The sequence below is a fragment of the Macaca nemestrina genome, chromosome 10, assembly GCF_043159975.1.
Source record: "Macaca nemestrina isolate mMacNem1 chromosome 10, mMacNem.hap1, whole genome shotgun sequence".
In the NCBI taxonomy this organism is placed as follows: domain Eukaryota; kingdom Metazoa; phylum Chordata; class Mammalia; order Primates; family Cercopithecidae; genus Macaca; species Macaca nemestrina.
In genome coordinates this window covers 119,618,175-119,635,221 of record NC_092134.1, presented here as the reverse complement: position 1 = coordinate 119,635,221, position 17,047 = coordinate 119,618,175, and the positions used below count along the sequence as shown (strand labels likewise).

General features: G+C 42.7%; 1 protein-coding gene across 4 annotated transcripts in view; it reads right to left on the bottom strand.

The window, feature by feature from the left end:
• The window catches only part of LOC105492107 (ST8 alpha-N-acetyl-neuraminide alpha-2,8-sialyltransferase 1), a 144,738-nt gene extending 129,335 nt beyond the window's left edge, over positions 1–15,403 (bottom strand). The window contains exon 1 of one of the 4 annotated variants that reach the window (XM_011759007.2): positions 15,336–15,403. In XM_011759007.2, the coding sequence (XP_011757309.1) occupies positions 15,336–15,388 (53 nt within the window). In that variant the 5' untranslated portion in view covers positions 15,389–15,403. Of the gene's footprint in view, positions 1–13,701; positions 15,012–15,335 lie in introns of those variants that run through there. The other 3 variants (XM_071072072.1, XM_011759008.3, XM_011759006.3) reach the window with 3 other exon arrangements.
• Positions 15,404–17,047: the final 1,644 nt, after the last annotated feature.

Below are 17,047 nucleotides of genomic sequence, written 5' to 3'. Positions count from 1 at the left end.
TCATACCTGTAATCCCAGCACTTTGTGAGGCTGAGGCCGGAGGATAGCTTGAACCCAGGAATTCGAGATCAGCCCGGGCAACATAGGGAGATCCCTTCTCTACAAAGATAAAAATTAAAAATTTGCCGGGCCTACAGTCCCAGGTACTTGGGAGGCTGAGGCAGGAGGATTGCTTGAGCCCTGCAGGGCTGCAGTGAGCTATGATTGCACCACTGCACTCCAGCCTGGGTGCAAAGAAAGACCCGAAAAGAAAGAAAAGACAAGAAAAGAAGACAGAGAGAAAAAGAAAGAAAGAAAGAAAGAAAGAAAGAAAGAAAGAAAGAAAGAGGGAGAGAGGGAGGGAGGGAGGAAGGGAGGAAGGGAGGAAGGGAGGAAGGGAGGAAGGGAGGAAGGGAGGAAGGAAGGAAGGAAGGAAGGAAGGAAGGAAGGAAGGAAGGAAGGAAGGAAGGAAGGAAGGAAGGAAGGAAGGAAGGAAGTAAGTCAGCAGAACCAACCAGACACCAGACACACCAGGCACTGCACTCCTGGATCTTTTCTAGGGCTGTCCCTGAGCCATGGAGAAAGCGGAAACGGAAATGGAAAGCCAGATGGTGAGGCTGAGAGGGGTGGGCAAGAAAGAGCCCTTTGGCGTGGCAAGGATAGGGGATCTCCCTGTGGATGGAGTGTTTATCAGGACCACACCTAAGAAGGCTGCCCGCCAGGGGAAAGAACCAGAACACTTTGCCATTAGAAGACTGGGCAGCTAGGCAGGGTTCATGTGGAAGCAGCCACCCCCACAGAGAAAGGGACTATGAATATTCCCCTCCTCCCTGCCCAAATTGAAGAAGCAGCCCCTAGAGGAGGGTGGAGTGGGCGCCACCTCAGAGAATGCTCTTCTTGCCTTCCACCGTAAGCACCTAGAGGTTCTAGAGCCTGAGCAGGCGGAGGCGGTAGACGCCAGAATATTCATTGTGCTTTAAAATAAACAAAACTGAGCTAAATACCAGAGTGAGACTGTCCCAAGAATCAAAGTGGATAAAAAATCAGTAAAACCTGGCCAAGTTGTTCAGAGACCCATTAGAGCCATCTAATTGGGGTATGGCGTGGGGGTCAGGGGGTAGATTTGACATGCCATAGTTGGAGCAGTTATTAGGAAACAATAAAGCGACTGTGTTTTTACCCCAAATCGAGACTCAGCTCACTGCCTACCGACTCAGCTCACCAGAGAGCCTTTCTGCCGGCCCCTCCACTTCCTCCTCTTGGCTATTGCAGGGTGGCAGGTTGAGTTGAGAACAGCTGCTTACAAAGTGAGCAATGCCCATCCAAGCCAGCCTGCCTCTGTCTCTTTGATTCTACCAGTAATTGAGCTTTGTGTTCCCCCATGAGCTCATGTATCTTTCAGCAAGGTTTTAAAGTGCCTTTCCTCTCCAGCATTTCACATGTTGCATAGGTTAGCAAGAGTCCAAAGATATCATACCACTGAACTAGATGGAAACCTCTGGCATCGCAGTCATGATTCAGGCACCACACTGAATGGACCAGAGTGGCGATTTGGGCCCTTTCTGGACTGAATCAAACACAGACAGACACAGCTAAGTTCTGAAAAGTTAAGGCAAACCTGTGTTTGTTTTTCCTTCCATATAAAGAAGTGGAGAGACTGGAGAATGTTGCTGCTTCTTTCCCAATGTGTGCCGCGTGCTTGTTTGCTGTATGGGGGAAGGCCCGCATCCTCTTGGTTTATCACTCTGTTCTCAGTACCTAGCACTGTGCATGGCACATAGAAGGCATCGAATACGTATTTGTTGAATAAAGGAATGAAGGAGTGAATAAATGAATTAGTAGTGACTATTTAGAGCCTAGAGTCTTAATAATAGACAATAAATGAAACTGCCCCTAAAAGGTATTCAGACAGCTGTCTACCAGTCTTTCAGACAATCTGATGTTTTTATTCATCCAATACTCATTAGACATTTAGTAAGGCTGTGACCAGGGACTTGAGACAGACAAATATCAACAAGACTTCATTTCTAGCCCCAAAGCACCAAAGCAATGGTATGTAGAGCCATTTCACACAGGTGCAAGGGAGCAGAAGGACACAATACAGATCATATCTGGCAATGTCATCGCAATCACCAACACCTGACCTCCAAAATATTGACCCAACAAAATATTATCATGGAATTTTTGTGCCTTTTTACGACACCTCCACCCTTCACCAGGTGGGTACGATCTGCTCCAGATTCATGCTGAGGACGTTTTATTTTAGTAAATAGGAAAATCTTAAAATTAGAGTTGTTAAACATAATATTTCCATTTTATCTAGGACACTTTTCTTTTACCTTGAAATCTCTACCTTATTATGAAGTAAAAGTTCATTTTCCTTTTAAAATCACAGTTTTATTTAATTGCTTAAGTCCTAGAAGAAAGAAATCTACGGCTTTTTAAATGGAGATAAAACACCATGGTAATTATCAACTGTACTGTAATGGAGAGGATAATCATGAAAAATAAAAGCACATATACCACTGTGCTACATAAATTCCTCATAGCTGGGTCTCTGCAATCCCGAATGAAGGGTTTACCTGCCACTGTACATATCCAGTTGTATGGGGATCTTTTTTTGTTGCCTGACCTATTGTAAATCCACCTAAGGGAAATTTTATCATTTAATTTAACAATCACAGTATGTCTGCTATTTATGCAATCACTATGCACACTGAAAGAGGGAAAAACCCCAAATCTGCACTTAGCCAAAGCCAAAGATTCTCTATGAACAACCAAAGATGCCAAATGTAAGAATTGGTGTTTACTGATGGTGGGAGTATAAATTAGTTCAGCCATTGTGGAAGACAGTGTGACAGTTCCTCAAAGACCTAGAGGCCGAAATACCACTTGACCCAGTAATCCCATTACTGGGTATAAACCCAAAGAAATATAAATCATTCCATTATAAAGATACATGCATGCATACGTTCACTGCAGCACTATTCACAATAGCAAAGACATGGAATCAACCCAAAAGCCCATCAATGATAGACTGGATAAAGAAAATGTGGCACATATACACCATGGAATACTATGCAGCCATAAAAAGGAATGAGATCATATCCTTTGCAGGGACATGGATGGAGTTGGAAGCCATTATTCTCAGCAAACTAACCCAGGAACAGAAAACCAAACACCGCATGTTCTCACTTATAAGTGAGAGCTGATCGATAAGAACACATGGACACATGGGCAGGAACAACACCACACCTGTCGGGGGTGGGGTGAGGGAAGGAGGAGCATCAGGAAGAATAGCTAATGAATGCTGGGCTTAATACCTGGGTAATGGGATGATATGTGGAGTAAACCACTATGGCACATGTTTACCTATGAAACAAACCTGCATATCCTGCACATGTACCCCTGAACTTAAAATAAAAGTTGAAAAAAAAAAAAGGAAAGAAAAAAACCAACATAGAATTAAGTCAACTTAAAGTCATGAAATGACAGTGTTATTCATGATCATAAAATAGTAAATAAACTAAATTTCGGACAAAGATCATTGGTTAAATACATTTAATGATATTCATATGACAGAAAATTATGCAAACTTTGAAATGTATGTCAGGGCTAATGTTTAATGGCACGGAAGAAATGCTTGTAGTAGCATTCATTTTAAGCGAATAAACTCAAGGAACAAAAATTTTAAAAAGATTTAAAAAAAAAGAATTGGCACTTCAAATTAAAATGTGAAAACATTAATTCTAGAAAGCTATAAGCACGTGTTTAAGATGTACACAAAAGGATGGTCACCACATAATTATTAATAAAAGTGAGAAATTGCAACATAAATATCCAATAACAGTAGATTAATTAAATAAATTTGTATCTATCCTAACAATAGAAAATCTTAGAGTCATTAGAAGAGATAATGTAGACTGCATATACTACTACTAGAAAAATATTTGCAATGTACCGTCAAATTCATTATATTTTTGTTTCATTTATACACACATTGGCATTGAATGATCCAGAAGAACATAAACCAAAATATTAGCGATGTTTGTTAAATGTCAATTAATTTTACAAATGAAAATAGTGTTGCTTTTATCCTTTAAATGTCAACCTTGAGAAAGTACAGATCTTTAAAGAGGCTTTTTAATTTCCTATGCTCAGCTATACAACAAATACATATGAAGAAATCATTAAAGAAAAAAAGTCTAATGTAAATTTGTCAGCAGCATAAACAATCTTTTTAAAAGTATTTTTATGGTAATACTTGGAAAATAAATAATTATTTTTCCAAAATAAAAAATTATAAAGCTATTTTTTCACAAGTTTGTAAATTAAAAATTAATTATATGAGAAAATACTAAAGGTATAATTTTGAGTGAATAAAAGAGGATATAAAATTAAATATACAAAATACATACAATTTAGAAATACACACATACAAACAAACATACATAAAAGAGACTGTTTACAATGAGTACTTCTGAGTGAGGGAATTTGAGCAGGCTTTTTCTTCTTTTTATTATATTTAAACATTTTCTATAGTAAATATGTATTCTTTCCAAAATCAGACAAATAATAAACACTATGAATTATTTAAATGAACATGGGGAACATAAAATCATGTACTATATATGTTTATTTTATCAATAATGGAAACAAACTAAAGATTTCACATCCCAGGCAAGACATAGTGGGACAAAAGGCCCTTTTCTCATTGTGGTCACCTGGAAATCTCTGGTAGTGTCTTCTGTGTTTAAGATCTGAAAAATGGAGAATGTGTGGTTCTGAATTCATTTCCACTTCCTCCTGGCACCTAATTGGAGTGACACAGCTCTTACGGTCTTGGCTGCTTCCTTCTCATGCAATGCCATAGCTAGAACACAGTTCAACAGAAAGAGGAAAAAATCGATTCCTTCAAAGCTCATTATCATTATCCAAAACAGTCAAACTGTAAGACTTGGAACCCCATGTTACTCAGTTCCTTACTGATTTAAAGAATGAAACTAGGAATCTCCTCTTATCTGTGGAGGACACATTCCAAGACCCCCAGTGGATGTCTGAAACTTCAGATGGTACCAAGCCCTGTATACCGTGTTTTCCTATTTTTCCTATACATACATGCCTATGATAAAATTTGATTTATAAATTAGGCACAGTAAGAGATTAACAATAATAGCAATAATAAAATAGAACAATTATAACAATATACCTGCATCATCACTCTTGCATTTTGGGGCCATTGGTAAAGTAAAATAGGTGTTCCTTGAACACAAGCATGGTGATCCCACAACCAAGATGGATATTAAATGACTCATGGGCAGCAAGTGTCAACAGTGTGGAGACGCTGACCAAAGGGAAGATTCACATCCCAGGCAAGATGCAGTGGGACAAAGCGAGATCTCATCACACTACTCAAAACAGAGCACAACTTAAGACTTATGAATTATTTCTGGAATTTCCATTTAATATTGTTGGACCAAATTAACCATGGACAACTGAAACCACGGAAAACAAACCCACAGATATGGAAGAACTGCTGTTAATTAGATTATAAATTTTATCAAATCCAGGACCACATTCTTGTATTCATCACTGTATTGCCGCACCTAACTGGTACATGGTAGACATTCAGGAAACGTGGTTGAATAAATGATTGAAATCAGTTGATTGATTGCTGGGCTCTGCTGTCTTCCATAAAATTTTTCAGGCCACAGTACAGCACCCTCAGCACTAATTCTGTGAAAAAAGAGGGTGTGTCACAAGGTCACATTTCATTGTCAGATATTCTTTTACAGGAAGTGCAATTAATAGGCACAGAATATGTCCAAAGGCATGGACTTTCTCCTCATTATGGACTAATAATTAGCAATTATCCAACAACTAATCCTCTCAAGGTAACTATTGCCACCTGCAGCTAAGGCTCAGCAAGACCGAGTAAATTTTTCAATGTCACAAGGTTGATAAATGACAGAACCAAGATAAGATCCTGATCTCTGGGACTCCAAAGTCCAGACATTTTCCAGGTGAGAACAAGCTTCCTGTCATCCCACCCAGCCAGGTGAGGATGGCTATGGATTCTACATTTGTTATCTGATTTAATTATCATCACAAACCTATGAAGTAGATTAGCCCATGATACTCATCTTTCAGATGATGCAACAAAGGTACAGAGAGGTTAGTAACTTGCCCAGGGTCACACCGCTCCTGATAGAGCCAGGTCAGAATGAGAAGCTAAAATAGATTATTTTACCAGAAGTCTATCAAATCCATCATGAGAGAGTGCATTAATGATGTGTAGTATCATTATTTCCAAGATGACTCACAACTTTGTCAAAAGACTAACTGACCACACTCTATACTGACTTACATAATTATTCAATTGATCCAACTAGTTTCCTAAAACACTCTGCTCTCAGATGAAGACTGATAGACTCCCAAGTTACAAAAAACCCAGTATAATTTTTCACTTGAGTATTGATTATACAGTACAGACCAAAACTCTCCAGCCACCTCCATTTGCAAGGCAGAGAACAAAAGTACAACTGTATCTAATATTGAGAAGTTATCATCAAACCAACAAACCGATAAAACATGTTCTGTTCTCCTCCCTGGAAAAATAAACCTGCAAAACAATCGGGAATGCCAGATTCACATTTAGACTCCTGAAATCCAGGAAGTTTGGTCCTGCAACCTGGGGACACAGGGCAAGCCTATACTACGTGCGTATGTCGGCTCCACAGCCCCATATCAAAGTTCCTTCCACAACGTCTCCCTCAAAGAGCTGTCCCTTAGCCGTCCCTTGTCCTCTCTGATGTGTGGCCTAGGATTGTACACACCAGGGGGCAAGCCACTTTCAGGAAGAAGATTGGGGAAAATGCCCCACGCAGGCAGGCAGGCTGTGGAAGTAGATTGGGGTCATTTGGGCAGGAAATTTCAGGGTCTAGAAAGGTCCCATTAACACCCTGCCTCATTGAGAAAGGGTGAAACCAGAGACAAAGAAGGATGTGGCCCCCTTTTTTTTTTTTTTTTTTTTTTTTGAGACGGAGTCTCGCTCTGTCACCCAGGCTGGAGTGCAGTGGCCGGATCTCAGCTCACTGCAAGCTCCGCCTCCCGGGTTCACGCCATTCTCCGGCCTCAGCCTCCCGAGTAGCTGGGACTACAGGCGCCCGCCACCTCGCCCGGCTAGTTTTTTGTATTTCTTAGTAGAGACGGGGTTTCACCGTGTTATCCAGGATGGTCTCGATCTCCTGACCTCGTGATCCACCCGTCTCGGCCTCCCAAAGTCCTGGGATTACAGGCTTGAGCCACCGCGCCCGGCCAGGATGTGGCCCCTTAAAGTATAGCGCACAGAGCATGGACCCTTCTCACCAGGGATTAAGGGGAACATTCATGAAAATCTTAAACAGCTCTTATATATACTTTCAACAGAGACGGTTGCTTATATAAATATCCTAAAACGCCTCCCCTCTCCTGACCTTTCCCTAACCAAGACCTATCTGTCAAGTACAGTTCACTCAGTCCTCTTCCAGGAGGCCTTCTCCAACAACTTGAGCCCGCAGAGACAGCTCCTTTCTCTAAACAGTCAAAGCATTTATACTGTAGTTTCCAATTTTAGTTCTTAATTACGCATACTTTCAAGGTTTCTTAAATCCTGTCGATGGGGCAGATTTTGTTCCTGCAAATCAGTGGTTCTCAGTCAGGGGCACTTTTCCCCCCAGGGGGTATTTTGCCAACTCTGGAGACATAGTTAGTTGTCTCATTTAGTGGACAGACGCCAGGGATGCTGCTAAACATTCTACAATGTGCCCGGATGGCACTCCACAACAAAGCAGTATGCAGCCTAAAATGTCAGGAGGGTTGAAACTAAGAACCTCTGCTCTAGAGTAAGAGCTCTTTGAGAATATAAAGGATGCTTACTCCTCTGATCTGCTACACTGCCGAACAGCGTGCTGGACACACAGTAGGTCTCATTAAATATCTGTTGACCGATTGGGTGGCTATCTGGTTCCACACCTTCCTAAACATTCATTCACATAATATCTAAGCAAAATGTAGTGTACCAGGGACCATGCTGGGCTCTGGGAATGCAACTATGAATGAGGCACAGTTCCTGTCTGTGAGAAACTTAAAATTTAGCAGGGAAGGCAGGCAAGTGCACTCATATTTTTAATACATCATGATTAATGCACCTGTCACTACCAGTCATTTGTATATTTCTCTGTTTATTTTCTGTCATCATTATCCTATAAATTCCAAGAAAGTAAAAATTTTGTTCAGTTCACAGCTACAGACCCAGCATCTCCTATCCTATAGTAATAGTGGTAGACACAGAGTAGTAGGTATTTAGAATAATTGAAAGGATTATAATCATATGTGCATGGTATAAAGACAACAGAGAGGAGAAGCTTCTAAGCACAGCCTGGGAAGGGAGGAAGGAGTAAGGGAAGCCACCTTGAGGAGAACTAATAAGTCTGAGCATTAATTATATGCTGGAAATAGTTCTAAGCATTTTAAACACATTATCTATTCTAATTCTTAGAACAATCCTTTAAGAAGCCTCATTTTACGGATAGAGAAATGAGCAATGAAGGCTGATTTGCTCAACAACACAGCAAGTGATGGAATCAGGATTTGAACACAGCTGACTTCAGAACCTTTGCTCTTAAGCACTGTAATGCACTGTCAATAGATGAGAAGGAACTGGCTAGGTGAAAGGCAGGAAGATGTGGCCTAAAGTCAAGTCATTCCAGGTGGAGGAGATGGCTCGAGCAAACCCAATATAGCCTGGCCTATTTCAGGAACCGTAATTATTCCAATATTAGCAAAGAATAAAAAGAAAAACTGATGAAAGATGACATTGGAGAAGTAATCAGAGCCAAATCATGAGAGAAATGTATACAGCATTGCTTCATTTATCCAAAATTAGCAGGGAACAAGCATGAGGTTTAGAATTAAATAGCTCCAGGTTGGAAATCAAACTCCATCATTTTGTTCATGGATCTCTCTAAACCTCCATATCCTCATCTGTAAAACCAGGAACATACACAAACCTACTTTATAAGGTTGCTTTGGGGGAAAACACATATATAAGTGCTAAGACCTGGGCCTGGTATATCTTATGTATCCAATAAATGTTAGTGATTGATTTTTGCTATTGCGATGATTGCTGATGAGATTTTTTTCCACATTTGTAAATTTGCAACATAACTGTAGCCTATTTTCTTGAGCACCAAAACTTATTAAACCCTCTTTTTCCTAAACTACCTTTTCAAAGTGAATTCCATAAATCTCCAACTTTCAAACACCAAACTTACATTTTATCCGTACAGATGGCTGCACCTACGTTCATCCCCTCCACTCCCAATGCCCTTCTCCTGCCACCAGGACAATTATGGAAATTTCAGAGCTTTTAACATCCCTATTCAAAAATAGGGAAATAAAAGAGGCCACATAAAGGTGGAACTGCTGAAAGTAGTCGTTTGTTCAGAATTTTGAAAAAGAAAGAACTTGATTGCTTAGAGTAATGGTTACCACCCAATGAGTCGATAGAATTTTCAAAACAACCACTTCACTGTATTAACCTCTATTCTATTCCCCAAACCCACTGGTAACAGTGATGTGCCATCTCTGCTGATAGCTAACATGCAGCCAGTACCATTAGATCCTTGATGTTTGTCCTTTCTAATGAGCCACACCTTAAATACATTCAAAAATTCCTGGCTTCGTCTTACCATCCAGCCTACTTTTCTATGGTGGTCTCCATGGGTGACTTAATAACTTTCCATACAGTAAACACACCAGGCACTTCTAAATCTCTCCGCCTTGATCTTTGCTGTTCTCTCTGCCTGGCATATACTTCTATCCTCACCTCTTACCACGATGCCACCCTACCATCCTTGGAGGCTTACTCCAAGCACCACCTCCTCTCTGAAACCCGATTTCCCTCCCTTCAGTAGAATTAAATGTCATGTTGTGGGAACGTCCCCAGCATTCACTGGTGTTTCTGTTGTTACAACAATCACGTATTAAACAGAGATAGGTGGCAAGCATCATTCCAGGTGCTGTCTATATGCTATCATGTAGTTTTCACCGGAAACTTGTAAGACATTCTTACAAGCCCCAATTTACAAATCGAGGAACTAAAGCTCTGAGTGTTGGACTTACCAATGATTGCACAACTGGAAAGGGATACAGCCAGAATTCCAACCATGTTCTGACAGCTCCCAAATCCATAACGTTTTCACTCTGCTATGTTTCCTCTCTTTGATGGCCCTGTTTCCAGTTAGTTAATTATATACATTATCTGTCTCTTCCATGGGATTATAGCAACTCCCTTGAAGACCAGGGCATGTTCATTTTCATAAAAGTGGATAATGATACATCCATTTATACAAGATTCTTATGAGGATTAAATGAGACAATACATACTAGCATAGTGTCAGGCAGATAATAAGCACCTACTAACTTGCTAGTTTAATTGTTACTATTATTGTTACCATGTCAGGTGCCAAGAATAAAGCCGTGCACATAAATTCTGAGTTCAGGTTCATTTCTGAGGAGCAAATGAAATGGGTGAGGATCTGAAGGAAGAAACAAACACTACTTTGGTTTGGCACTTCCCACAATATCACTTAATCAAAAGCAACAAGAATTAAGAAAGTTTCTATAATAAGTTCTATTGATTCCTTTATCTTTCTATCACCACATAAACGTTAGGAAAACTTCCTGTTCTGTTCAAAACTCTTACAGCTTTCTTACTTTCTTCCTGCCATCTCCTATGCAATTTGACAAGGTTCTCCTCTGAGAATTCAGTACATATCAAGTACTGAGCTAGAAGAAGAAGAAAATTACGAAAGTAAATGGAAGCACAGAGGGCAAAATAAAATCCTAAATTTTGGTGTTTATAAACATAGGGAAACACTCTCTTTTCTCTTCATACAATTTAACCGTATGTTGTCATCGTATTTATTTAATTGTGTGTCAATCATCCTCTACTAGGAGGCAAGTTGTTAGAGGAGGCAATCTATCCATTCTATTCACTGCAATCCCCTAAGGCCTAACACGTATCTGATGCAGAGTAGTCACTCATGAAATATTGGTCAATTGACTGATTGCAAATGTTTGTATTTACATATGTATATACATATATATTTTTACACATATATGACACCATTCCATGATTTGTGAATAAATTCACATAAAACTCTACATATAAGTGCACCTTGTGCATTTGTGTGCATATATTCGTATTTATGCAGAAGATGTTTCAGACTAGAGAAAAACAGATGCTTGTTTGTCAAAGTTGTGTCTCCTTAACATGATCATGGCTTCTGACTGACCGGTCTAATATTTAACAAATAAACACTACTGCCATATACTAACAATCCAAATGTGAAAGAACATTAAATGCACATGTAAAAAAATAATTAACTCAAGCTATGAAACTTCTCCTACCTTTCAAAATGTCTTGTCCCTGTTCATTAGCATAAGTGTATGTGGTTGGGGAGAGGGGTAAGGACCAATAATGTTTACCTGTAAATCTGGCAGGAGAAACATTCCAAATTCTCATGGGCTGACCAGATTTCCTTATTTATGTTGTAACATATACTAGAAATTATAATTTATAACAATTATAAAGCAACCATTTTCTGGGTACACAATGCACCAGATCCTTGGCATCAGTTTTTATTAAAAATTTAAGCCTTCTAACAACTCTGCAGTATAGATAAACAAGAAAGCCAGGACTCGAAAAATATAGTAACTTGCCAAAGATTCTCTGCTGTTTATCTAGTCACAGCATACTCAGTGTACAAATTCAGAATTCTACTCTGAAGCTCAAACTTATTTCAATAAGCAATGGTGCCTTTTACATGGTTTTACAGCCACTAACTTTGAGGGATATGTGTTTAGGTCGTTTTTATAGTGTATGGATTTTAATAAGTAATTCCCTGCACATAAAGACCAGACCAAATAACATCCAAACACACTGAAGATTACTCCAGGCTACAGAAAGCAAGGAACAAATGTGTCTCAGAAACTATCAGCCTGTGTTTCTCAGAATATGAAGCATTTTCCACTTGATTGTGTCCTCTAACAAGAAATCTATCCTCTAACAGGGCTTCATTATTCCTCCTCCTATATTAAAAAAATAGACTCTTTCACTGCAAACCAATGGGAAGTTCTTAACTCATTTCCTTAGATCACTTGAAATGAAAGTGCTTTCTGTCTTTAGGGAAAATAATTGCTGGATGTGATGCCTGTGCCTGCTTTTGAGTCCCACAATCAATACTGTGAAGGAAAGAAAAAAATTAACCCTTATATACTTTTAGAAAGAGTGGAGTTATTTTTAAATTCAATGATGGTAGAGTTCTAAAAAAACAGAAGGAAAATCCTGCCTTCCAAGGAGAATGCAGTTGCCTTCCTCTAAACAAATTGGCTCTGTTATCTTTTTAACCCTCTTTCCAGGAGGAGGCCTCAGAAGGAGAAGGAAACCATATGTTTAAAAAGTTTTTAAAAATGTATAGATGCTCCTGAATATTTGTAAATAACTGTAGTGAAAAAATGTTTACATGAGAACTCACCTGCCCCTGCACTGATTAGAAAGATCCTCTGCAGAGCAGAGGGGAGCATTTCCAACCACCCAGACCACTACAATCACAGGAAGAAGCCAAGGGCAGCATCTTCAGCCCCAGGGACTAAAGGTGAAAGGGGCACCTCGCAGTGGTGGAAGCACCCGTATGTTCCCTCAACATGCCCGGGGAGGTGGAGAGGAAGGGGAAGCAGCTCTGCCTTCCCTCCAATCTAACTACACAACCCCTGCTGCCGTAACTTATTTTTAGACATTCAATCTAAAATTCCCGGAAAGGAAGCGGATCTACAACCTCTGAGTGATCCTCAGAGTTCTGATTTCCAACCTGGCTTGGGGATTTCGTTTGTTTTCTGACTTCAGGTGCCTACTTAAAGTACATCTCCCATCTTCCAGAGGCATCCACAGTCTAAGCCAATAAAAAGAGCTGGGAGCTTTGAAGCTTTAAGTGATGAAAAATCCAGCACCTACAGGTCAAAAGTAATGACCTTGGGGGAAGTTACTCATCCTTCTGAAGAATCAATTTGTGGTCAACAAGATGAGATAATAATACTAGAAAGTTGTTTGACGTTTCAACACAAAAATTGCACAGTATCATCTCTTAGTAGGACGTCAGTCAGTACTATGCATTTGCTGTGGGCACACTGCGCAAAGCTGCGGGATCCGTCCATGTGTCCACTGCCCATCAGTCCGACGTTGGGGATTTATGTTACCAACTGTGCACCTCACCTCGGGGAGATGCCTTTTACCTGCTTCTTGTTCCCTACAGCTTCAAATGTCTGCAGAGCCCAAGAGATAGATTCTCATTAAGTGCAAGAGACTAAGTTATCCTGGGTTCTCCTTCCCTCTGTTTTTCCTTAAATTGTTAAATAAAACTCCGCTTTCTGAAGAAATGCGTCGAGTCTTTACCTGCGCAAAGCAAGTGTCTGCACATCTCTGGGGGTCAGGGGTGGGGAAGGGACCCTAACTAAAGTCTCCAGGTTGGGAATGGCACAAATGGAGGGAAAGGACACGGAAGAGCGGATGAAAGGGATGCCTCTGCGAGGCGGTGCAAGGCGGTCCTCGCCGGTGACCCTGTCCTCTGCACTAGGGGAGGAAAGGACGCTAGAGGGGATGAGCCGCGAGGGCAGGAGTACCTGAACGCTCTGGCCGCGGTCTGGTTCCTCCTCCACGCCGTGCCCTGTTGCAGCACACCCTGCACGATCTCCTTCTCGTTGGGCAGCCGGTAGACTGGAAAGATGTAGAGCCAACAGAGGACCACAACACAGAGGGCACTGGCTCCCATGGGCAGCCGGGTCCGCGGGAACTTCCACGCCAGTACAGCCATGGCCCCTCTGGACGTTTGTCGCCGGGCCCGCCCGCAGGGGCTCATCGCAGCCCCGGCGTCCCAGGGGCGGGGGCCGGGGCCTCAGCACAAAGCTAGGCGAAGTGGCAGCAGAGGGTCTCCCACCGCCGGCCCCCCATGCACACACACCTTTCGTTCTCTTGCTTGCAAACGCACGCACGCTTCTTCTGCCCCGTCGGCCCCAAAGGTCAGCGCAAGGATTTTTTTAAATGCAACTTTTCCAAGGATTTCTTTCTAGGGGAAGTGGCTGGGGGGCAAGTCACGATCTATGGCCATGGTCGCTTCCCCTGCAGAAGGCGGGCGCTGGGGTCTCCGAGAGCGCAGACAGCGGTGGCGGCGAGTCGCTCCGGCCGGTTCTGCCGCATCACGGTCGCCCTCGGCGAGGGTCCGGGAAAAGGCTCGGCTCTCTCCCAGACATTTGGCCCGTGGCGTTCCCTTGTCCCCTTCCAAGCGATGCTCCTGCGCCCTTCGCCGCCTCCCGCGCTACTGCGCCGCCAGGCAACCCCCCCAGACGCGCTCTCTGCGCCGCGCCAAGTCCTTGGAAATTTCCACGGCGGCCCGGGACCGCTATCCTGCCCCAGGCTCCTCCGCCTCGCCCGCCAGGACCCTCGCTCTCCACCCCTCCCGGAGAAGAAAAGAACTCGCTCTCATCAGTTAATTCAGCGGCGCGCCGCAGCCTTCCGCTGCGCCCTGGACTTTGCAGACAAACGCCCGGGGATTGGTGGAAATCAAGGTCTCCCCCTCCCTCCCCCACCCGCAAAATTGCCTCTTTCGACCCGATCCGAGCCGCGACACTCGCCCAGAGCGCGCACCCCTCACTCGTGCCCTGGAGATAACCGCAGACAATAAAAAACAACAGCCCCCGCCAGTAGAAATATATCAGTCCTTGAGTGCGGCGGAGACTGGCTAATATCCTGACCCTTCGACACGCGGCCGGTGTGCCCGGGCTGTCACCCTGCTGCCGTCACCCTTGTCTTTCTCTAACTGGTTGGATATTAACCCGCAGCCAGGCGCGAGGAGGCTGGCGGAGATTTATTCCTTCCTGGGCCCCCACCCCCATTAGCCGGTCCCGTACCCGCGGCCCGTGTGCGCGCGCGCGTACACACACACACACACACACACACACACACACACACACACACACGTTCACGGGCGCAAGCGAGCGCGCTCACGAGGAGGTGCGTGCACTCCGGGGTCCTCCGCCTCGCCTCCTCCCTGCAAGGAAAGGCACTGCTGCATCCAGATGTGCAGGCAGCTGGTGCCCAAACGCCAGACCTCAAGATGTCAAATTGCCTTGGAGGCGCGCGGCCTTTCGGATTAAAGGATCATTGGTTCTTAGACGTCCTTCTTGCTCTTCTTGCTTGTGATAAGCGATAAGCTTATCGCAACCCCGACCTTGGAAAAGCGCCACCCGCCTGGACCCACCGAGCTGAGGGAGTCGCTGTTAGCCATTTCTGCTCTCCTCGGGGCCGACGCATAGCTTGGGTACCTCCTAGCGGTCGCCTATTCTATTTGCTTAAGCATCTCGTCAAGCATAAAGTGTGCAAGGACAAAGAAGAAACCTGGTCAGCTTAGTCATCACGAAAACAAAATCTAAGGCTATAACTCCATTTGTTCAGCCGACTAGGCTGCGATGCCTGGTATCTTTCTCTAGCATCCTTCTCCACTGAGAGGTAGGACTTGAGAAGTTGATGCAAAGTTATTTACCAAAAGCGAAGTAGCATCCCAGATGACCACTTTGGTGTCATTTTCTCAACAATACTGCGCTCTCTTAGTTGAGTGACCTACTGCCCTCCACCGGCAGGCGCGCCCCAGAAATCTCTGTCCTACTTAGGTAAATCAGTAGAGACAGGGGAAACCTTGAAATCCCAGTCACATCTTACCACAGTGGAGGCTAATACAGATTCTTTAAAATGAAGATCATCTTAAGTCCTGCAAAGTTAACCAGTCAACTCTCTTCTATTCTGGAAAAGGGGAAGGGAGGAAGGAGCTTTTCCTACTTGCCTGGGCTTTGGATAAATCATCTGCCATCTCTGATCTTATAATTTAAGTAAAACACAAACCATTCCCATTTCTCTTTTCTTCCTCAAGTTCAAGGGATATTTGTAGAGTAAATAACAAAGAAATAAACTGGCAAACAAAACTAAGGCATATTACAGTTATGAAGGGGCTATGTAAATGTTTCTCCATTTAATATCATAATAATGCATTAAAGTCATGCTTTATATCAAAAGATCTGTGTAACACAATGTGCTGTTTTTCTTTCTTCTGCAAACTAAGAATTCTCTTACCCTGGTGGGCTTTTGCCCACCCAACAATCCAAACTTATTCCCTGCTTTTTCTTAACGTGAGCCCCAAATCTAACCAGGCCATCGCTCTCACCCTTCCAAGTCATACTACACTGGTCTGTTCTCCCATTACTATAAAGAATACCACTGAGACTGGGTAATTTGTAAAGGAAAGAGGTTTAATTGTTCCACATGGCTGGGGAGGCCTCAGGAAACTTACAATCATGGTGGAAGGCAAAGCAGGCATGTCTTACATGGTGGTAGGCAAGAGAGAGAATGCATGTATAGGATGAACTGTCAAACACTTATAAAACCATCAGATCTCATGAGAACTCACTATCATGAGAACAGCCTGGGGGAAACAGCCCCCATGATCCAATCACCTCCCACCAGGTCCCACCCTGGACATGGGGGGATTATTGGGAAAACAATTCAAGATAAGATTTGGGTGAGGACACGGAGTCAAGCCATATCACACACAGGTCTCAGTTCTGTCACAGTGTTGTGATCCACGCATGGGATGTGTGTTTGGTGTTTTTTTTTCTCCCCATGTCTAAATCCAGTGCATTATTCAAGACCAAGCCAAGTAGCTAGAAAGTTCTCATTCAATAATGTATTCCCAGGCCACCTAAAACACAGACTTTATGGGAACTCAATAAATATTTGTGGTTTCTGCTTCTATTCTCTTTGACCTCCTGCTCTGATTTCATAGTATTTGCTGGCTCTGACAGATGATTAAACACTTAGTTGTGCTGTGTTGTGTTGTGTTGTACTGCTAGCATTTTTCATATATAACTATGTCTCACCAACTAGGCAGGAAGGGTATTTAGTCTTATGTATCAAATGACA